The sequence below is a fragment of the Salvelinus alpinus genome, chromosome 23 (genome assembly GCF_045679555.1).
Source record: "Salvelinus alpinus chromosome 23, SLU_Salpinus.1, whole genome shotgun sequence".
Taxonomy (NCBI): Eukaryota; Metazoa; Chordata; class Actinopteri; order Salmoniformes; family Salmonidae; genus Salvelinus; species Salvelinus alpinus.
Genome location: NC_092108.1, coordinates 3,906,603 through 3,930,301, shown reverse-complemented (window position 1 = coordinate 3,930,301; position 23,699 = coordinate 3,906,603). Strand labels below are relative to the sequence as shown.

The 23,699-nt window shown below is 44.3% G+C and overlaps 1 protein-coding gene across 5 annotated transcripts in view; it reads right to left on the bottom strand.

Moving 5' to 3' along the window:
• Positions 1–23,699, bottom strand: part of LOC139550098 (guanine nucleotide-binding protein G(s) subunit alpha-like) — a 191,250-nt gene that overhangs the window by 3,254 nt on the left and 164,297 nt on the right. For all 5 annotated transcript variants that reach the window (XM_071360727.1, XM_071360728.1, XM_071360729.1 and 2 more), the window contains 2 exons: positions 17,931–18,051; positions 3,263–3,393 (listed from right to left, as the gene is read on the bottom strand). In XM_071360727.1, coding sequence (XP_071216828.1) covers positions 3,263–3,393; positions 17,931–18,051 — 252 coding nt within the window. The remainder of the gene's footprint in view (positions 1–3,262; positions 3,394–17,930; positions 18,052–23,699) is intronic.

The window sequence follows — 23,699 nt, the reverse complement described above, 5'->3', positions numbered from 1 at the left end:
TGGTATGGTGTAGTGAGCATGGTGTGGTATGGTGTAGTGAGCATGGTGTGGTGTAGTGAGCATGGTGTGGTATGGTGTAGTGAGCATGGTGAGGTATGGTGTAGTGAGCATGGTGTGGTGTGGTGTAGTGAGCATGGTGAGGTATGGTGTAGTGAGCATGGTGAGGTGCGGTGTAGTGAGCATGGTGTGGTGTGGTGTAGTGAGCATGGTGTGGTATGGTGTAGTGAGCATGGTGTGGTATGGTGTAGTGAGCATGGTGTGGTGTAGTGAGCATGGTGTGGTGTGGTGTAGTGAGCATGGTGTGGTATGGTGTAGTGAGCATGGTGTGGTATGGTGTAGTGAGCATGGTGAGGTATGGTGTAGTGAGCATGGTGAGGTGCGGTGTAGTGAGCATGGTGTGGTGTGGTGTAGTGAGCATGGTGTGGTGTAGTGAGCATGATGTGGTATGGTGTAGTGAGCATGGTGTGGTGTAATGAGCATGGTGTGGTATGGTGTAGTGAGCATGGTATGGTGTAGTGAGCATGGTGTGGTGTAGTGAGCATGGTGTGGTATGGTGTAGTGAGCATGGTGTGGTATGGTGTAGTGAGCATGGTGTGGTGTAGTGAGCATGGTGAGGTATGGTGTAGTGAGCATGGTGTGGTGTAGTGAGCATGGTGTGGTGTGGTGAGCATGGTGTGGTGTAGTGAGCATGGTGAGGTATGGTGTAGTGAGCATGGTGAGGTATGGTGTAGTGAGCATGGTGAGGTATGGTGTAGTGAGCATGGTGAGGTATGGTGTAGTTAGCATGGTGAGGTATGGTGTAGTTAGCATGGTGTAGTGAGCATTTTGTGGTGTGGTGGTGAGGTGAGCTGTGGTGAGGGGGGGTGAGGTAGGTGTGGTATGGTGTAGTGAGGGGTTGTGTGGTGGGTTGGTGAGGGGTGTTGTGGTGAGGTGAGGTGTGGTGCCTACCTTCATTTGGTATGGTGTAGTACTGTAGGATGCCTACCTTCATGTGGTATGGTGTAGTAGGCTGCCTACCTTCATGTGGTATGGTGTAGTACTGTAGGCTGCCTACCTTCATCTGGTATGGTGTAGTACTGTAGGCTGCCTACCTTCATGTGGTATGGTGTAGTACTGTAGGCTGCCTACCTTCATGTGGTATGGTGTAGTACTGTAGACTGCCTACGTTCATCTGGTATGGTGTAGTACTGCCTACCTTCATGTGGTATGGTGTAGTACTGTAGACTGCCTACGTTCATGTGGTATGGTGTAGTACTGTAGCCTGCCTACCTTCATCTGGTATGGTGTAGTACTGCCTACCTTCATGTGGTATGGTGTAGTACTGTAGGCTGCCTACCTTCATGTGGTATGGTGTAGTACTGTAGGCTGTCTACCTTCATGTGGTATGGTGTAGTACTGCAGACTTCCTACCTTCATTTGGTATGGTGTAGTACTGTAGGCTGCCTACCTTCATCTGGTATGGTGTAGTACTGTAGGCTGCCTACCTTCATGTGGTATGGTGTAGTACTGCCTACCTTCATCTGGTATGGTGTAGTACTGTAGTACTGCCTACCTTCATCTGGTATGGTGTAGTACTGTAGACTGCCTACCTTCATCTGGTATGGTGTAGTACTGTAGGCTGCCTACCTTCATCTGGTATGGTGTAGTACTGTAGGCTGCCTACCTTCATGTGGTATGGTGTAGTACTGTAGGCTGCCTACCTTCATGTGGTATGGTGTAGTACTGTAGACTGCCTACCTTCATCTGGTATGGTGTAGTACTGTAGGCATGGTGTAGTACTGTAGACTGCCTACCTTCATTTGGTATGGTGTAGTACTGTAGACTGCCTACCTTCATGTGGTATGGTGTAGTACTGTAGACTGCCTACCTTCATTTGGTATGGTGTAGTACTGTAGGCTGCCTACCTTCATTTGGTATGGTGTAGTACTGTAGACTGCCTACCTTCATTTGGTATGGTGTAGTACTGCCTACCTTCATCTTGTATGGTGTAGTACTGTAGTACTGCCTACCTTCATCTGGTATGGTGTAGTACTGTAGGCTGCCTACCTTCATCTGGTATGGTGTAGTACTGTAGGCTGCCTACCTTCATGTGGTATGGTGTAGTACTGTAGGCTGCCTACCTTCATGTGGTATGGTGTAGTACTGTAGACTGCCTACCTTCATCTGGTATGGTGTAGTACTGTAGGCTGCCTACCTTCATGTGGTATGTTGTAGTACTGTAGACTGCCTACCTTCATTTGGTATGGTGTAGTACTGTAGGCTGCCTACCTTCATTTGGTATGGTGTAGTACTGTAGTACTGCCTACCTTCATCTGGTATGGTGTAGTACTGTAGGCTGCCTACCTTCATGTGGTATGGTGTAGTACTGCAGACTGCCTACCTTCATGTGGTATGGTGTAGTACTGTAGGCTGCCTACCTTCATGTGGTATGGTGTAGTAGACTGCCTACCTTCATGTGGTATGGTGTAGTACTGTAGGCTGCCTACCTTCATGTGGTATGGTGTAGTAGACTGCCTACCTTCATGTGGTATGGTGTAGTACTGTAGTACTGCCTACCTTCATGTGGTATGGTGTAGTACTGTAGGCTGCCTACCTTCATTTGGTATGGTGTAGTACTGTAGGCTGCCTACCTTCATGTGGTATGGTGTAGTACTGTAGACTGCCTACCTTCATGTGGTATGGTGTAGTACTGTAGGCTGCCTACCTTCATCTGGTATGGTGTAGTACTGTAGGCTGCCTACCTTCATCTGGTATGGTGGAGTACTGTAGGCTGCCTACCTTCATGTGGTATGGTGTAGTACTGCAGACTGCCTACCTTCATGTGGTATGGTGTAGTACTGTAGGCTGCCTACCTTCATGTGGTATGGTGTAGTAGACTGCCTACCTTCATGTGGTATGGTGTAGTAGGCTGCCTACCTTCATGTGGTATGGTGTAGTAGACTGCCTACCTTCATGTGGTATGGTGTAGTACTGTAGTACTGCCTACCTTCATGTGGTATGGTGTAGTACTGTAGGCTGCCTACCTTCATGTGGTATGGTGTAGTACTGTAGGCTGCCTACCTTCATGTGGTATGGTGTAGTAGACTGCCTACCTTCATGTGGTATGGTGTAGTACTGTAGGCTGCCTACCTTCATGTGGTATGGTGTAGTAGACTGCCTACCTTCATGTGGTATGGTGTAGTAGACTGCCTACCTTCATGTGGTATGGTGTAGTACTGTAGGCTGCCTACCTTCATGTGGTATGGTGTAGTAGACTGCCTACCTTCATGTGGTATGGTGTAGCGAGAATATTCAGGGAAGTAGTCTTCAATTTTGGATTTCCCAGCTAATACTTTCTCAGCCAACATGTCCTGCTTGTTCAGAAATAATATGACCGATATAGTGCGTAACCACCTGGAGATTAACAACAAACAAACAAACATTTAAAAAATATGTCAGGTCCAGGATAAAGATAACTATTTTCTACATTGTAGAATAATAGTGAAGACATCAAAACTTTGAAATAACGCATACGGAATCATGTAGTAACCAAAACAATGTTCAACAAATCAAAATATATTTTATATTTGAGATTCTTCAAAGTAGCCACCCTTTGCCTTCATGACAGCTTGGCACATGCTTAGCATTCTCTCAACCAGCTTCATGAGGTAGTCACCTGGAATGCATTTCAATTAACAGGTGTGCCTTGTTAAAAGTCAATTTGTAGAATTTCTTTCCTTCTTAATGCGTTTGAGCCAATCAGTTGCGCTGTATACAGAAGATAGCCCAAAGTCCATATTATGGCAAGAACAGCTCAAATAAGCAAAGAGAAACGAAAGTTCATCATTACTTTAAGACATGAAGGTCAATCAATCTGGAACATTTCAAGAACTTTGAAAGTTTCTTCAAGTGCCGTCGCAAAAACCATCAAGCGCTATGATGAAACTGACTCTCATGAGGACTGCCACAGGAATGGAAGACCCAGAGTTACCTCTGCTGCAGAGGATAAGTTCATTGGAGTTACCAGCCTCAGAAATTGCAGCCCAAATAAATGCTTCACAGGAAACTGCGTGAATCAGGCCTTCATGGTCGAATTGCTGCAAAGAAATCACTACTAAAGGACACCAATAAGAAGAAGAGACTTGCTTGGAGGAAGAAACACGAGCAATGGACATTAGACCGGTGGAAATCTGTCCTTTGGTCTGATGAGTCCAAATGAGAGATTTTTGGTTCCAACCGCTGTGTCTTTGTAAGACGCAGAGTAGGTGAACGGATGATCTCCACATGTGTGGTTCCATCGTGAAGCATGGAGGAGGAGGTGTGATGGTGTCGGGGTGCTTTGCTGGTGACACTGTCAGTGATATATTTATAATTCAAGGCATACTTAACCAGCATGGCTCCCACAGCATTCTGCAGCGATACACCATCCCATCTGGTTTAGGCTTAGACATATAGTCTACATGGTTTATGTTCCATGGTGGACATATAGTCTACATGGTTTATGTTCCATGGTGGACATATAGTCTACATGGTTTATGTTCCATGATGGACATATAGTCTACATGGTTTATGTTCCATGATGGACATATAGTCTACATGGTTTATGTTCCATGATGGACATATAGTCTACATGGTTTATGTTCCATGATGGACATATAGTCTACATGGTTTATGTCCCATGATGGACATATAGTCTACATGGTTTATGTTCCATGATGGACATATAGTCTACATGGTTTATGTTCCATGATGGACATATAGTCTACATGGTTTATGTTCCATGATGGACATATAGTCTACATGGTTTATGTTCCATGATGGACATATAGTCTACATGGTTTATGTTCCATGATGGACATATAGTCTACATGGTTTATGTCCCATGATGGACATATAGTCTACATGGTTTATGTTCCATGATGGACATATAGTCTACATGGTTTATGTTCCATGATGGACATATAGTCTACATGGTTTATGTTCCATGATGGACATATAGTCTATATGGTTTATGTTCCATGATGGACATATAGTCTACATGGTTTATGTTCCATGATGGCATATAGTCTACATGGAGGGGTTATGTCCCATGATGGACATATAGTCTACATGGTTTATGTTCCATGATGGACATATAGTCTATATGGTTTATGTTCCATGATGGACATATAGTCTATATGGTTTATGTTCCATGATGGACATATAGTCTACATGGTTTATGTTCCATGATGGCATATAGTCTACATGGAGGGGTTATGTCCCATGATGGACATATAGTCTACATGGTTTATGTTCCATGATGGCATATAGTCTACATGGTTTATGTTCCATGATGGACATATAGTCTACATGGTTTATGTTCCCTGATGGACATATAGTCTACATGGAGGGGTTATGTTCCATGATGGACATATAGTCTACATGGTTTATCTTCCATGATGGACATATAGTCTACATGGAGGGGTTTTACATACAGCTAAGATAATAACAGGAGATGGATAAAATAATGTAATAGCTTATATAGATAAAAAGGGGACGTCTGCTCACTGTTTTGCTGCTGCCAAACTTGATCTTTTAATAAAGCTTTGGTGATTTATTTCAAAGCAGTCTCAAACACCAAACCCTTTATCAATATATATTTTTAAACATTTATCTAACTAGGCAAGTCAGTTAAGAACAAATTCTTCTTTACAATGACGACCTACACCGGCCAAACCCGGACAACGCTGGGCCAATTGTGCTCCGCCTTATGGGACTCCCAACCACGGCCGGTTGTGATTTCGAACCAGGGTGTCTGTAGTGACGCCTTCTAGCACTGAGATGCAGTGCCTTAGACCGCTGCGCCACTCGGGAGTGGCTACTTGGTGAATGCATTTGGGCAGGACAAAAAAAACAGCATGTCATTGAGAGGAGAGGAGGCTGAGCTTGGTTGTTAATCAAATTAAACGGAATAGGTACAAAATCATTTGTTTTTATGTTTAAATATATATATTTAATATATATAATATATGTTTAAAAATATGCTTTTATGTTTAAATGTATAAACGAAGTTTATGGGCACAAAAAGCACATCTATTTTGTTCCACGTGCATTATGGGTACTGTGCGTCAGGGCTGGAAAAGCCGCGCTTCCGTTGTCAAAATCCATGCCATAACCAACCACGTTACCGCTAAAACCAGACTTTGGTTGGTGTGAAATATCCCCACCAGCAGCATACTGAAATTGGCACTTTGGCCCATGTTTTTAAGGGCACACCTCAGGTATTCCCACCTCAGTGCAATCGAGCTCATATAAAACAGGTAATTTACCTGCCGCTCGGGTTTTAAAGTAGAAGAGCGACGGCTTTAACAGGTCGAAATTGCAAACGAGCGTGCGTTTTGACAATTGTGCCAGCCGAAAATAACGCCCTTTGATTGGAAGATTGGGAGTTCGATCCCTGGTCAAGCCATATCAAAGACTAAAAATGTGACCTGATCTTCTTGGCACTCAGTTTTAAGGAGATGGATTGGCTGATCTGCTTGGCAGGAGATGGATTCGGGGTAAGGCCCTGCAATAGACTAGTGTCCTGTCCAGGGAGTGCACTTGTAATTCAAACAGGAGATACAGATGGGGGACCTTCATTTGTGCACTCTTTTGTTGCTGAGAAAACTAATTTTTTGTGTATTTGATGTTAAAGGCTTCTAAAGGGGCCTCCCGAGTGGCGCAGCGGTCTAAGGCGCCGCTACAGACCCGGGTTCGATCCCGGGCTGTGTCACAACCGGCTGTGACCGGGAGTCCCATAGGGCGGCGCATAATTGGCCTAGCGTCGTCCCGGGTTAGGGGAGGGTTTGGCCCGGGGGGTTTTACTTGGCACGTCGCGCTCTAGCAACACCTTGTGGCGGGCCGGGCGCCTGCAAGCAGACTTCGGTCGTCAGTTGAACGTGTTTCCTCCGACACATTGGTGCGGCTGGCTTCTGGGTTAAGGGGGTGGGTATTAAGAAGCGTGTTTTGGCGGGTAATGTTTTGGAGGACGCATGACTCGACATTCGCCCCTCCCGAGCCCGTTGGGGAGTTGCAGTGATGAAACAAGATCGTAATTGGATATCACAAAATTGATATCCAATTGAAAATTGTCAGACTTGATTTTCCCTAACGAAAAATGTCTCAACCCCTACATATAATGTCCATTATTTACAATCAACATAATAATTCTCATTTCCTGTTGCGGCAAGATTATTTTCCTGCTACAGCAAACTGGCTCAAATTAAGATCCTACATCTGTAGGCTCCTCCCCTATGGGCCATCCTGGCATCCTGGCTCGGACAAGGCAACTTACTTACTTTATACAGCCTGTGTTATATGGACATACGAAGGGTTAAATGGACATACGAAGGGTTAAATGGACATACGAAGGGTTAAATGGACATACGAAGGGTTAAATGGACATACGAAGGGTTATATGGACATACGAAGGGTTAAATGGACATACGAAGGGTTAAATGGACATACGAAGGGTTAAATGGACATACGATGGGTTAAATGGACATTTGAAGGGTTAAATGGACATTTGAAGGGTTAAATGGACATATGAAGGGTTAAATGGACATATGAAGGGTTATATGGACATATGAAGGGTTAAATGGACATATGAAGGGTTAAATGGACATACGAAGGGTTATATGGACATACGAAGGGTTATATGGACATACGAAGGGTTATATGGACATACGAAGGGTTATATGGACATACGAAGGGTTATATCAAATCAAATCAAATCAAATTTTATTAGTCACATACACATGGTTAGCAGATGTTAATGCGAGTGTAGCGAAATGCTTGTGCTTCTAGTTCCGACAATGCAGTAATAACCAACAAGTAATCTAACCTAACAATTCCACAACTACTACCTTATACACACACACAAGTGTAAAGGGATAAAGAATATGTACATAAAGATATATGAATGAGTGGTGGTACAGAAGGGCATGGCAAGATGCAGTAGATGGTATAGAGTACGGTATATACATATGAGATGAGTACTGTAGGGTATGTAAACATAAAGTGGCATAGTTTAAAGTGGCTAGTGGTACATGTATTACATAAAGATGGCAAGATGCAGTAGATGATATAGAGTACAGTATATACATATGAGATGGGTAATGTAGGGTATGTAAACATTATATTAAGTGGCATTGTTTAAAGTGGCTAGTGGTACATTTTTACATAATTTCCATCAATTCCCATTTTTAAAGTGGCTGGAGTTGAGTCATTATGTTTGTAGCGGCCGCTAAATGTTAGTGGTGGCTGTTTAACAGTCTGATGGCCTTGAGATAGAAGCTGTTTTTCAGTCTCTCGGTCCCTGCTTTGATGCACCTGTACTGACCTCGCCTTCTGGATGATAGCGGGGTGAACAGGCAGTGGCTTGGGTGGTTGTTGTCCTTGATGATCTTTATGGCCTTCCTGTGACATCGGGTGGTGTAGGTGTCCTGGAGGGCAGGTAGTTTGCCCCCGGTGATGCGTTCTGCAGACCTCACTACCCTCTGGAGAGCCTTACGGTTGTGGGCGGAGCAGTTGCCGTACCAGGCGGTGATACAGCCCGACAGGATGCTCTCGATTGTGCATCTGTAGAAGTTTGTGAGTGCTTTTGGTGACAAGCCGAATTTCTTCAGCCTCCTGAGGTTGAAGAGGCGCTGCTGCGCCTTCTTCACAACGCTGTCTGTGTGGGTGGACCAATTCAGTTTGTCCGTGATGTGTACACCGAGGAACTTAAAACTTTCCACCTTCTCCACTACTGACCCGTCGATGTGGATAGGGGGGTGCTCCCTCTGCTGTTTCCTGAAGTCCACAATCATCTCCTTTGTTTTGTTGACGTTGAGTGTGAGGTTATTTTCCTGACACCACACTCCGAGGGCCCTCACCTCCTCCCTGTAGGCCGTCTCGTCGTTGTTGGTAATCAAGCCTACCACTGTAGTGTCATCCGCAAACTTGATTGAGTTGGAGGCGTGCATGGCCACGCAGTCGTGGGTGAACAGGGAGTACAGGAGAGGGCTCAGAACGCACCCTTGTGGGGCCCCAGTGTTGAGGATCAGCGGGGTGGAGATGTTGTTACCTACCCTCACCACCTGGGGGCGGCCCGTCAGGAAGTCCAGGACCCAGTTGCACAGGGCGGGGTCGAGACCCAGGGTCTCGAGCTTGATGACGAGTTTGGAGGGTACTATGGTGTTAAATGCTGAGCTGTAATCGATGAACAGCATTCTCACATGGGTATTCCTCTTGTCCAGATGGGTTAGGGCAGTGTGCAGTGTGGTTGCGATTGCGTCGTCTGTGGACCTATTGGGTCGGTAAGCAAATTGGAGTGGGTCTAGGGTGTCCGGTAGGGTGGAGGTGATATGGTCCTTGACTAGTCTCTCAAAGCACTTCATGATGACGGAAGTGAGTGCTACGGGGCGGTAGTCGTTTAGCTCAGTTACCTTAGCTTTCTTGGGAACAGGAACAATGGTGGCCCTCTTGAAGCATGTGGGAACAGCAGACTGGGATAAGGATTGATTGAATATGTCCGTAAACACACCAGCCAGCTGGTCTGCGCATGCTCTGAGGACGCGGCTGGGAATGCCGTCTGGGCCTGCAGCCTTGCGAGGGTTAACACGTTTAAATGTTTTACTCACCTCGGCTGCAGTGAAGGAGAGCCCGCAGGTTTTGGTAGGGGGCCGTGTCAGTGGCACTGTATTGTCCTCAAAGCGGGCAAAAAAGTTGTTTAGCCTGTCTGGGAGCAAGACATCCTGGTCCGCGACGGGGCTGGTTTTCTTTTTGTAATCCGTGATTGACTGTAGACCCTGCCACATACCTCTTGTGTCTGAGCTGTTGAATTGCGACTCGATTTTGTCTCTGTACTGGGACTTAGCCTGTTTGATTGCCTTGCGGAGAGAATAGCTACACTGTTTGTATTCGGTCATGCTTCCGGTCACCTTGCCCTGGTTAAAAGCAGTGGTTCGCGCTTTCAGTTTCACGCGAATGCTGCCGTCAATCCACGGTTTCTGGTTTGGGAATGTTTTAATCGTTGCTGTGGGTACGACATCGTCAATGCACTTCCTAATGAACTCGCTCACCGAATCAGCATATTCGTCAATATTGTTGTTGGACGCAATGCGGAACATATTCCAATCCGCGTGATCGAAGCAGTCTTGAAGCGTGGATTCAGATTGGTCGGACCAGCGTTGAACAGACCTGAGCGCGGGAGCTTGTTGTTTGAGTTTCTGTTTGTAGGCTGGAATCAACAAAATGGAGTCGTGGTCAGCTTTTCCGAAAGGGGGGCGGGGGAGGGCCTTATATGCGTCGCGGAAATTAGTATAACAATGATCTAGGGTTTTTCCAGCCCTGGTAGCACAATCGATATGCTGATAGAATTTAGGGAGTTTTGTTTTTAGATTAGCCTTGTTAAAATCCCCAGCTACGATGAATGCAGCCTCAGGGTGTGTGGTTTCCAGTTTACAAAGAGTCAGATAAAGTTCGTTCAGGGCCATCGATGTGTCTGCTTGGGGGGGAATATATACGGCTGTGATTATGATTGAAGAGAATTCCCTTGGTAGATAATGCGGTCGACATTTGATTGTGAGGAGTTCTAGATCAGGTGAACAGAATGACTTGAGTTCCTGTGTGTTGTTATGATGATCACACCACGTCTCGTTAATCATAAGGCATACCCCCCCGCCCCTCTTCTTACCAGAAAGATGTTTGTTTCTGTCGGCGCGATGCATGAAGAAACCAGCTGGCTGCACCGACTCCGTTAGCGTCTCTTGAGTTAGCCATGTTTCCGTGAAGCAGAGCACGTTGCAATCCCTGATGTCTCTCTGGAATGCTACCCGTGCTCGGATTTCGTCAACCTTATTGTCAAGAGACTGGACATTGGCGAGTAGTATGCTAGGGAGTGGAGCGCGATGTGCCCGTCTCCGAAGCCTGACCACGAGACCGCCTCGTTTGCCCCTTTTTCGGCGTCGCACAGGGTCGCCGGCTGGGATCAGATCCATTGTATTGGGTGGAAGGCAAAACACTGGATCCGTTTCGGGAAAGTCATATTCCTGGTAGGAACGATGATGAGTTGACGTTAATCGTATATTCAGTAGTTCCTCCCGACTGTATGTAATGAAACCTAAGATTACCTGGGGTACCGATGTAAGAAATAACACATAAAAAAACAAAATACTGCATATTTTCCAAGGAACGCGAAGCGAGGCGGCCATCTCTTTTCGGCGCCGGAAGTGGAAAGGACATACGAAGGGTTAAATGGACATTTGAAGGGTTAAATGGACATATGAAGGGTTAAATGGACATTTGAAGGGTTATATGGACATACGAAGGGTTAAATGGACATACGAAGGGTTAAATGGACATACGAAGGGTTAAATGGACATACGAAGGGTTATATGGACATACGAAGGGTTAAATGGACATACGAAGGGTTAAATGGACATACGAAGGGTTAAATGGACATACGAAGGGTTATATGGACATACGAAGGGTTATATGGACATACGAAGGGTTAAATGGACATTTGAAGGGTTAAATGGACATTTGAAGGGTTAAATGGACATTTGAAGGGTTAAATGGACATTTGAAGGGTTAAATGGACATATGAAGGGTTAAATGGACATACGAAGGGTTAAATGGACATACATACGAAGGGTTAAATGGACATACGAAGGGTTAAATGGACATACGAAGGGTTAAATGGACATACGAAGGGTTAAATGGACATACGAAGGGTTATATGGACATACGAAGAGTTAAATGGACATACATACGAAGGGTTAAATGGACATACGAAGGGTAAAATGGACATACGAAGGGTTAAATGGACATACATACGAAGGGTTAAATGGACATACGAAGGGTTAAATGGACATACGAAGGGTTAAATGGACATACGAAGGGTTATATGGACATACGAAGGGTTAAATTGACATACGAAGGGTTAAATGGACATATGAAGGGTTATAATCGGACCTGTTATTCCAGATATGGTGAAAGAAGTCCAGGGTTAGTGTTATATCAGTATTTATAAACTGGGTGGTTCGAGTTCTGCATGCTGATTGGCTGACAGCCGTGGTATATCAGACCGTATACCATGGGTATGACAAAATATTTATTTTTACTGCTCTAATTACGTTGGTAACCAGTTTATAACAACAATAAGGCGTTGCGTCATGCCTAAGAACAGCCCTTAGTCGTGGTATATTGGCCACATATCACACCCCCTCGTACCTTATTGCTTAAATATAGTTCTAAACAGACCTGTTATTCCAGATATGGTGAAAGAAGTCCAGGGTTATATCAGTAGATGTACAGAACCGGTCAAAAGTTTTAGAACACCTACTCATTAAAGGGTTTTTCTTTATTTGTACTATTTTCCACATTGTAGAATAATAGTGAAGACATCAAAACTATAAAATAACACATATGGAATCATGCAGTAACCAAAAAAGTGTTAAATCTAAATATATTTAAAATAGCCACCCTTTGCCTTGATGACAGCTTTGCACTCTCTTCGCATTCTCTCAACCAGCTTCACCTGGAATGCTTTTCCAACATTCTTGAAGGAGTTCCCACATATGCTGAGCACTTGTTGGCTGCTTTTCCTTCACTCTGCGGTCCAACTCATCCCAAACCATCTCAATTGGGTTAAGGTCGGATGATTGTGGAGGCCAGGTCATCTGATGCAGCACTCCATCACTCTCCTTCTTGGTCAAATAGCCCTTACACAGCCTGGGGGTGTGTTGGGTCATTGTCCTGTTGAAAAACAAATGATAGTCCCACTAAGCCCAAACCAGATGGGATGGGCGTACCGCTGCAGAATGCTGTGGGAGCCATCCTGATTGTGTGCCTTGAATTCTAAATAAATCACAGACAGTGTCACCAGGAAAGCACCCCCACACCATCACACCTCCTCCTCCATGCTTCACAGTGGGAACCACACATGTGGAGATCATTCGTTCACCTACTCAGCATCTCACGAAAACACAGTGGTTGGAACCAAAAATCTTTAATTTGGACTCATCAGACCAAAGGACAGATTTCCACCGGTCTAATGTTCATTGCTTGTGTTTCTTGGCCCAAGCAAGTCTCTTCTTATTATTAGTGTCCTTTAGTAGTGGTTTCTTTGCAGCAATTCGACCATGAATTCCTGATTCACACAGTCTCCTCTGAACAGTTGATGTTGAGATGTGTCTGTTACTTGAACTCTGTGAAGCATATATTTGGGCTGCAATTTCTGAGGCTGGTAATTCTAATGAACGTATCCTCTGCAGCAGAGGTAACTCTGGGTCTTCCTTTCCTGTGGCGGTCTTCATGAGAGACAGTTTCATCATAGCGCTTGATGGTGTTTGTGACTGCACTTGAAGAAATTTTCAAAGTTCTTGAAAAGTTCTTGAAATGTTCCATATAGATTGACCTTCATTTCTTAAAGTAATGATGGACTGTCGTTTCTCTTTGCTTATTTGAGCTGTTCTTGTCATAATATGGACTTGGTAATTTATTTTTCGCTGAATATTTTAGCTTTGCATTTTCTAATTAAGGACATTCAAAACAAAAATGAGAAGATATTAGACAACAAAATAACAATGTGACAAGACAAGAGACAAGTGTAAAATGCAATAAAATTTAAATATATATACAGTGGGGAGAACAAGTATTTGATACACTGCCGATTTTGCAGGTTTTCCTACTTACAAAGCATGTAGAGGTCTGTAATTTTTATCATAGGTACACTTCAACTATGAGAGACGGAATCTAAAACAAAAATCCAGAAAATCACATTGTATGATTTTTAAGTAATTAATTTGCATTTTATTGCATGACATAAGTATTTGATACATCAGAAAAGCAGAACTTAATATTTGGTACAGAAACCTTTGTTTGCAATTACAGAGATCATACGTTTCCTGTAGTTCTTGACTAGGTTTGCACACACTGCAGCAGGGATTTTGGCCCACTCCTCCCTACAGATCTTCTCCAGATCCTTCAGGTTTCGGGGCTGTCGCTGGGCAATACGGACTTTCAGCTCCCTCCAAAGATTTTCTATTGGGTTCAGGTCTGGAGACTGGCTAGGCCACTCCAGGACCTTGAGATGCTTCTTACGGAGCCACTCCTTAGTTGCCATGGCTGTGTGCTTCGTGTCGTTGTCATGCTGGAAGACCCAGCCACGACCCATCTTCAATGCTCTTACTGAGGGAAGGAGGTTGTTGGCCAAGATCTCGCGATACATGGCCCCATCCATCCTCCCCTCAATACGGTGCAGTCGTCCTGTCCCCTTTGCAGAAAAGCATCCCCAAAGAATGATGTTTCCACCTCCATGCTTCACGGTTGGGATGGTGTTCTTGGGGTTGTACTCATCCTTCTTCTTCCTCCAAACACGGCGAGTGGAGTTTAGACCAAAAAGCTCTATTTTTGAATCATCAGACCACATGACCTTCTCCCATTCCTCCTCTGGATCATCCAGATGGTCATTGGCAAACTTCAGACGGGCCTGGACATGCGCCTGCTTGAGCAGGGGGACCTTGTGTGCGCTGCAGGATTTTAATCCATGACGGCGTAGTGTGTTACTAATGGTTTTCTTTGAGACTGTGGTCCCAGCTCTCTTCAGGTCATTGACCAGGTCCTGCCGTGTAGTTCTGGGCTGATCCCTCACCTTCCTCATGATCATTGATGCCCCACGAGGTGAGATCTTGCATGGAGCCCCAGACCGAGGGTGATTGACCATCATCTTGAACTTCTTCTATTTTCTTCTATTTTCTAATAATTGCGCCAACAGTTGTTGCCTTCTCACCAAGCTGCTTGCCTATTGTCCTGTAGCCCATCCCAGCCTTGTGCAGGTCTACAATTTTATCCCTGATGTCCTTACACAGCTCTCTGGTCTTGGCCATTGTGGAGAGGTTGGAGTCTGTTTGATTGAGTGTGTGGACAGGTGTCTTTTATACAGGTAACGAGTTCAAACAGGTGCAGTTAATACAGGTAATGAGTGGAGAACAGGAGGGCTTCTTAAAGAAAAACTAACAGGTCTGTGAGAGCCGGAATTCTTACTGGTTGGTAGGTGATCAAATACTTATGTCATGCAATAAAATGCAAATGAATTACTTAAAAATCATACAATGTGATTTTCTGGATTTTTGTTTTAGATTCCGTCTCTCACAGTTGAAGTGTACCTATGATAAAAATGACAGACCTCTACATGCTTTGTAAGTAGGAAAACCTGCAAAATCGGCAGTGTATCAAATACTTGTTCTCCCCACTGTATATACAAAAATACAATAAATAAAAGTCATAATAAAAAACTAATGAGACACCTGCAGCAGGTAGTGTAATAAAATCACAGAATCATTTTAGACCCAAGCCACCCTCTGTACCCGGACTGTGAGCTACTCCCCTCTGGGTGCAGGTATAGGGCCCCCCCTCAGCAGGAAAAACAGAATCTCATACCCCTTGCCAGAAACCGTGTAGTTTTGAACACTGCCAAGTGGAATGGAGGAATGTTCCTTCATCTGAGCCACATCTAAAACATAGGGAGGAGATATCAGGGCTGAACTTGTGCAGTCTAGGTGGGGTGATATAGAGCTGATGGAGGAAATTAAACTGGGTCAGTCTGTATCTGGAGTTCAATGTGGATGTAACACCATCCCTGCATAGGTCACTCCATAGACCCTCATCAAGATCAATACCCAGATCTTTTCCCCCATCTAAGTCGGGGTTTATCTAGCCCAGGCAGTGTTAGTCCTGACATAAGAGCATCGTAAACACGGGAAATGGTCTTGAACAGTGGTTGGTCTGCGTGGCAGAGTTGTTCAATAGGTGACATCTTAGGTAGGTTCCATTGTCCCTTGAGAGACACCCTAATAAAGTTTTGTCGTTGTAGGTAGCTAAAGAAGTACCTGTTAGACAAGTGGTATTTCTGTTTCAGCTGATCAAAAGACATAAGAATTCCCTCCTCGTGTTCCAGAAGAGTGATCCCCCTATCAGACCATGGTCTAAAGTTACTATTCTGGAACAACATAGGAATCAATCTGTTGTTCCATAAAGGGGTTTTAGGGGAAAGGAATCCCCCTCGTCTGAACAGCTCATGCAGTTTGCACCACGTCAGGACAGAATATATAATTAAAGGGTTGTCTGTGATGGTTTTTATAGATTTCCTGTCCCATTTGTAAAACAAATCTGTCCTCTTGTACCTCAAACTTTTCAATGTTCAACCATGAGGGAGAAGGACCCTTGTCAAACCTCTGAGCCAGAAATCTAGACTGCGCAGCCCAGTAATACATTCTGAAATTGGGGAGGTTTAAGCCCCCTTGACCATAATCAAGGGTCAGTTTATCCAGGCCAACCCTAGGGGTTTTGCCGTGCCAGATAAACCATCTGGTCAGCTTGTTGAGAGAGGAAAAGAATGCTGCGGGAACAGGGATAGGGAGAGATTGAAACAAATATAGAAATCTGGGCAGGACATTCATTTTAATTACATTGATTCTACCCAGTAGGGTGAGCGGTAAGTCCATCCATTTACACAGGTCAAAGGTCACCCTCCACCTTTTACAACCAGCTGTCCAGATTGAGTTTATAAAGGTTCTTCAGGTTCCCATCCACCTTTATGCCCAAATATGTGAAGCCCATAAGACTTATGATGGTGGCGACCATCTAAAGGGAAACTTGTGCTTGATGGTATGATGGTCAAAGACAGACAACGGTAAGATTTCCCTTTTTATCAAAATTGACCTCATATCCAGAGAAAGAACCATAATACTGTAGTAGGTTCTGCAAGTGAGAGAGGGAATGTTCTGGGTTTGTTAGAAATAAGATCGTCCGCAGAAAGGGATGATTTATGGGTATGGAGGTCCACCTCAAAGCCATGTATGTCAGGACACGTTCTTATAGCCTCAGCCAACGGTTCGATGGCGAGGGCGAAGAGGTGGGGGATAGACTTGGTCTTTTACCAAATAGGGCTATCTTCTGTATACCACCCCTTACCTTGTCACAACACAACTGATCGGCTCAAACGCATTAAGAAGAAAAGACATTCCACAAATTAACTTTTAACAAGGCACACCTGTTAAATGAAATGCATTCCAGGTGACTACCTCATGAAGCTGGTTGAGAGAATGCCAAGAGTGTGCAAAGCTGTCATCAAGGCAAACGGTGGCTATTTGAAGAATCTCAAATATAAAATGTATTTTGATTTGTTTAACACTTTTTTGGTTACTACATGATTCCATATGTGTTATTCAATTAAATGTTTCCCTTCACTGGAACTAAGGGGCCTATCCCAACCATGAAAAACAGCCCCAGACCATTAATCCTCCTCCACCAAACTTTACAGTTGGCACTATGCATTGGGGCAGGTAGCGTTCTCCTGGCATCCCCAGATTCGTCCGTCGGACTGCCAGATGGTGAAGCGTGATTCATCACTATTGTGCATGGTGATCTTAGGCTTGTGTGCAGCTGCTCGGCCATGGAACCCCATTTCATGAAGCTACCGACAAACAGTGCTGACGTTGCTTCAAAAGGCAGTTTGGAACTCGGGTAGTGAGGCAACCGAGGACAGACGATTTCTACAAGCTACGCGCTTCAGCACTCGGCGGTCCCGTTCTGTGAACTTGTGTGGTCTACCACTTCGCAGGCTGAGCCGTTGTTGCTCCTATACGTTTCCACTTCACAATAACAGCACTTACAGTTGACCGGGGCAGCTCTAGCAGGGGAGACATTTGACAAACTGAGTTGTTGGAAAGGTGGCACCCTGTAACAAATGCCACGTTGAAAGTCACTGAGCTCTTCATTAAGGGCATTCTACTGCCAATGCTTGTCTATGGAGAATGAATGGCTGTGTGCTCGATTTTTATACACCTTGTCACCTATGGGTGTGGCTGAAATAGCCAAATGTCCTAATTTGAAGTGGTGTCCACATACTTTCGTATATATAGCGCATATGGTTCTAAACAGACCTGTTATTCCAGATACTGCGGAAGAGATCCAGGGCTTCCCGTAGCCTGTTGGTGCTGTTGTCCTCCCTTATGACCATGTTGTAGCTGCTGCTGGCAACCACAAAGATGATAGCAGTCACATCTATAGGAGAGAAAAGGAGGAGATAAGATGATAGCAGTCACATCTATAGGAGAGGAAAGGAGGAGATAAGATGATAGCTTTCACATCTACAGGAGAGGAAATGAGGAGATAAGATGATAGCAGTCACATCTATAGGAGAGGAAAGGAGGAGATAAGATGATAGCAGTCACATCTATAGGAGAGGAAAGGAGGAGATAAGATGATAGCAGTCACATCTATAGGAGAGGAAAGGAGGAGATAAGATGATAGCAGTCACATCTACAGGAGAGGAAATGAGGAGATAAGATGATAGCAGTCACATCTACAGGTGAGGAAATGAGGAGATAAGATGATAGCAGTCACATCTATAGGAGAGGAAAGGAGGAGATAAGATGATAGCAGTCACATCTACAGGAGAGGAAATGAGGAGATAGCAGTCACCTCTATAGGAGAGGAAAGGAGGAGATAAGATGATAGCAGTCACATCTATAGGAGAGGAAAGAAGGAGATAAGATGATAGCAGTCACATCTACAGGAGAGGAAATGAGGAGATAAGATGATAGCAGTCACATCTACAGGAGAGGAAATGAGGAGATAAGATGATAGCAGTCACATCTACAGGAGAGGAAAGAAGGAGATAAGATGATAGCAGTCACATCTATAGGAGAGGAAAGGAGGAGATAAGATGATAGCAGTCACATCTACAGGAGAGGAAAGAAGGAGATAAGATGATAGCAGTCACATCTATAGGAGAGGAGGAGATAAGATGATAGCAGTCACATCTATAGGAGAGGAAAGGAGGAGATAAGATGATAGCAGTCACATCTATAGGAGAGGAGAGAAGGAGATAAGATGATAGCAGTCACATCTACAGGAGAGGAAATTAGGAGATAAGATGATAGCAGTCACATCTATAGGAGAGGAGAGGAGGAGATAATATGATAGCAGTCACATCTACAGGAGAGGAAATGAGGAGATAAGATGATAGCAGTCACATCTATAGGAGAGGAAATGAGGAGATAAGATGATAGCAGTCACATCTACAGGAGAGGAAAGCAAAACCTTTTAGCAGCCCCCCCCCCCCCCCCTTTAGACAGCGGAATGAAAAAATTGTTTTAGCGTTAATTTCCTTCAATTCTACACATTTTGCCACGGGGCGGAAAGAAGATTTAGCAATTTTATAACTAATTTATAACTAATAACTTGTTTTTCCCCCTCATCAATCTTCACACAATACCCCATAATGACAAAGCAAAAACAGGTTTTATTCATTTTTGCAAATGTTTAAATTCAATTTAAAAAAATATCACATTTACATAAGTATTCAGACCCTTTACTCAGTACTTTGGCAGCGATTACAGCCTCGAGTCTTCTTGGGTATGACGCTACAAGCTTGGCACACCTGTATTTGGTGAGTTTCTCACATTCTTCTCTGTAGATCCTCTCAAGCTCTGTCAGGTTGGTTGGGGAGCGTTGCTTCACAGCTATTTTCAGGTCTCTCCAGAGATGTTCGATTGGGTTCAAGTCCGGGCTCTGGCTGGGCCACTCAAGGACATTCAGAGACTTGTCCTGAAGCCACTCCTGCGTTGTCTTGGCTGTGTGCTTAGCGTCATTGTCCTGTTGGAAGGTGAACCTTCGCCCCAGTCTGAGGTCCTGAGCGCTCTGGAGCAAGTTTTCATCAAGGATCTCTCTGTACTTTGCTCTGTTCATCTTTGCCTCGATCCTGACTAGTCTCCCTGTCCCTGCTGCTGAAAACCATCCCCACAGCATTTTCACCTTTATTTAACTAGGCAAGTCAGTTAAGAACAAATTCTTATTTTCAATGATGGCTTAGTGGGTTAACTGCCTTGTTCAGGGGCAGAACGACAGATTTTTACCTTGTCAGCTCGGGGATTCGATCTTGCAACCTTTCGGTTACAAGTCCAACGTTCTAACCACTAGACTACCTGCCGCCACAATGATGCTGCCACCAAAATGCTTCATCGATGGGATGGTGACAGATTTCCTCCAGACGTGACGCTTGGCATGCAGGTCAAAGAGTTCAATCTTGGTTTCATCAGACCAGAGAATCTTGTTTCTCATGGCCTGAGAGTCCTTTAGGTGCCTTTTGGCAAACTCCAAGCGGGCTGTCATGTGCCTTTTACTGAGGAGTGGCTTCCGTCTGGCAACTCTACCATAAAGGCCTGAATGGTGGAGTGCTGCAGAGATGGTTGTCCTTCTGGAAGGTTCTCCCATCTCCACAGAGGAACTCTGGAGCTCTCTCAGAGTGGCCATCAGGTTCTTGGTCACTTCCCTGACCAAGGCCCTTCTCCCCCGATTGCTCAGTTTGACCGGTCGGCCAGCTCTATGAAGAGTCTTGGTGGTTCCAAACTTCTTCCATTTAAGAATGATGGATGCCACTGTGTTCTTGGGGACCTTCAATGCTGCAGAGATTTTTTAAAACCCTTCCCCAGATCTGTGCCTCGACACATTCCTGTCTCGGAGCTCTACGGACATTTCCTTCGACCTGGTTTTTGCTCTGACATGCACTGTCAATTGTGGAACCTTATATAGATGTGTGACTTTCCAAATCATGTCCAATCAATTGAATTTACCACAGGTGGACTCCGATCAAGTTGTAGAAACATCTCAAGGATGATCATAGCAAAGGGTCTGAATACTTTCTGTATTTCTGTTTTTTAAATTTGAATACATTTGCTAAAATAAAATTAAAATAACTTTTCGCTTTGTCATTATGGGGTATTGTGTGTAGATTGATGAGGATTTTTTTTATTTAATCCATTTTAGAATAAGGCTGTAATGTAACAAAATGTGGAAAGAAGTGAAGGGGTCTGAATACTTTCCTAATACAATGTAAACATAAACATAAACAGAATGGACACCCTTGATGAAGAAGAGCAACAACAAAAAAAGACTTATTTAAATACTCAGCTATATTGTATTCTCCCAAAAATGTGGAAATTATTATGATTAATTATTATTATTATTTATCTATTTTATACTGATAGAATATCCTTGCAAGGATAATGGCACTGAGCCTTAAAATGTCCCCAGGTCCAGTGGAAACAAAATGGCCCCATAACACACAAAGATCCACCACCGTATTTTACAGCAGGTATGGGGTTTGTTTCTTCTCATTTCGACGCCAAACCCACCAGTGGTGGCCATGGCCAACGAGCTCTATTTTCATGTCATCTAACCAAAAGCACCGGTTCCAATCCAATGGCGCCTGAGTAGATGTTTTAAACTTTTAAGGGCTCTCAACCAATTATGCCATAAGGCACTACAGAGGGTAGTGCGTACAGCCCAGTACATCACTGGGGCCAAGCTCCCTGCCATCCAGGACCTCTATACCAGGCGGTGTCAGAGGAAGGCCCTAAAAATTGTCAAAGACTCCAGCCACCCAAGTCATAGACTGTTCTCTCTGCTACCGCACGGCAAGCGGTACCGGAGCGCCAAGTCTAGGTCCAAGAGGCTTCTAAACAGCTTCTACCCCCCAAGCCATAAGACTCCTGAACAGCTAATCAAATGGCTACCCAGACTATTTGCATTGCCCCCCCCTCTCTTTTACGCTGCTGCTACTCTCTGTTTATTATCTATACATAGTCACTTTAATAACTCTACCTACATGTATATAACACCTCGATTAACTGATCTTTGACTATTAGTTATTTTTATTTTTTACTTAACACTTATGTTTCTTAAAACGGCGTTGTTGGTTAAAGGGCTTGTCAGTAAGCGTTTCACTGTAAGGCTGTTGTATTTGGCATTTAGCCAACTCCAGGCGTTTCCATTTGTTGGATGACATGAAAATAGAGCTCTTTGGTCACGCACACCAGTGGTGGGTTTGGTGTCGAAATGAGAATGCAGAAAATAACAACATACCTGCTGGAAAATATGGTGGTGGATATGATACCAGTGGTATATATGAAAAAAAGTATTTTATAAAATATTGAATTTGGCCTTTACTCATTGTTCGTACAGATATTGGCAAGTCAAATCCAAGGACTTTCAAAGTACTTTTTCAAGCAAATATCCTGGTCTGACAAATATTCATTTTCAAGAACCATCAATTTGTAATAGTTACTGTTATGCACTTGTTTCCAGTCGCCACCAGGTGGCAGTATATCACCCCAACCTCATTAACAACTAACTTACTATTCATCACTACCTTACAAGTTCTACTCAATAATACGTTTCTTATTGACGTGAGTGATAAGTACTGATCGCTATAGCTACACACAAAAAAAGCATCTTGTTTCCGACTGGCAGCTTTAACGTCGCCAGTCGGGAGAAGGGCGGTTGGGCTGTGTGAGGAAAACGTCAGGTGAACCGCTGCTGCTTGATACAGGAAGTTCTGGAGAGAAAATAAATAAATGTCGAACTGGCGCCAATTCACCCACGTGACACATTTTTGTTGGGCCTTACATGGTGTGGGTTGGTATGGTCCAGTGCAGCAGTGGTTTTTAAAAAAGGTAGGTAAACTATACTTAACAAAAATATAAACGCAACATGTAAATTGTTTTTCTAATATTTTTTTTATATTAACATATTTGATCATTTTGTGTTCTCCTCATATTTTAATTCAAGTACCAACTGGAGGAAATGTCTGATATTCCAGGACTTGAATTTCAGAGTGATAAATTCAAGTACTTTAAGCTCCTGAATCACCTTGTGTGACAGTAATGTTATCTGGTTTCAATAAAGATAAAAGCACAGCTGAAATTAGAAGACTGGGTTTAAAAGCTCTCCTAGGATGTCTCCTAGGGTGTTTCCTACGGGTGTCTCCTAGGGTGTTTCCTACGGGTGTCTCCTAGGGTGATTCCTATAGGTGTCTCCTAGGATGTTTCCTACGGGTGTCTCCTAGGGTGTTTCCTACGGGTGTCTCCTAGGGTGTTTCCTACGGGTGTCTCCTAGGATGTTTCCTACGGGTGTCTCCTAGGGTGATTCCTATGGGTGTCTCCTATAGGAATAGGAATCCCATCTGAGGTGAAAGGTGACAGAGAGGTGTTTATCAGACCAGGAGACATCCCATCTGAGGTGAAAGGTGACGGAGAGGTGTTTATCAGACCAGGAGACATCCCATCTGAGGTGAAAGGTGACAGAGAGGTGTTTATAAGACCAGGAGACATCCCATCTGAGGTGAAAGGTGACAGAGAGGTGTTTATCAGACCAGGAGACATCCCATCTGAGGTGAAAGGTGACAGAGAGGTGTTTATCAGACCAGGAGACATCCCATCTGAGGTGAAAGGTGACAGAGAGGTGTTTATCAGACCAGGAGACATCCCATCTGAGGTGAAAGGTGACAGAGAGGTGTTTATCAGACCAGGAGACATCCCATCTGGGGTGAAAGGTGACAGAGAGGTGTTTATCAGACCAGGAGACATCCCATCTGAGGTGAAAGGTGACAGAGCTAGAGAGGTGTTTATCAGACCAGTAGACATCCCATCTGAGGTGAAAGGTGACAGAGAGGTGTTTATCAGACCAGGAGACATCCCATCTGAGGTGAAAGGTGACAGAGAGGTGTTTATCAGACCAGGAGACATCCCATCTGAGGTGAAAGGTGGCAGAGAGGTGTTTATCAGACCAGGAGACATCCCATCTGAGGTGAAAGGTGACAGAGAGGTGTTTATCAGACCAGGAAACATCCCATCTGAGGTGAAAGGTGA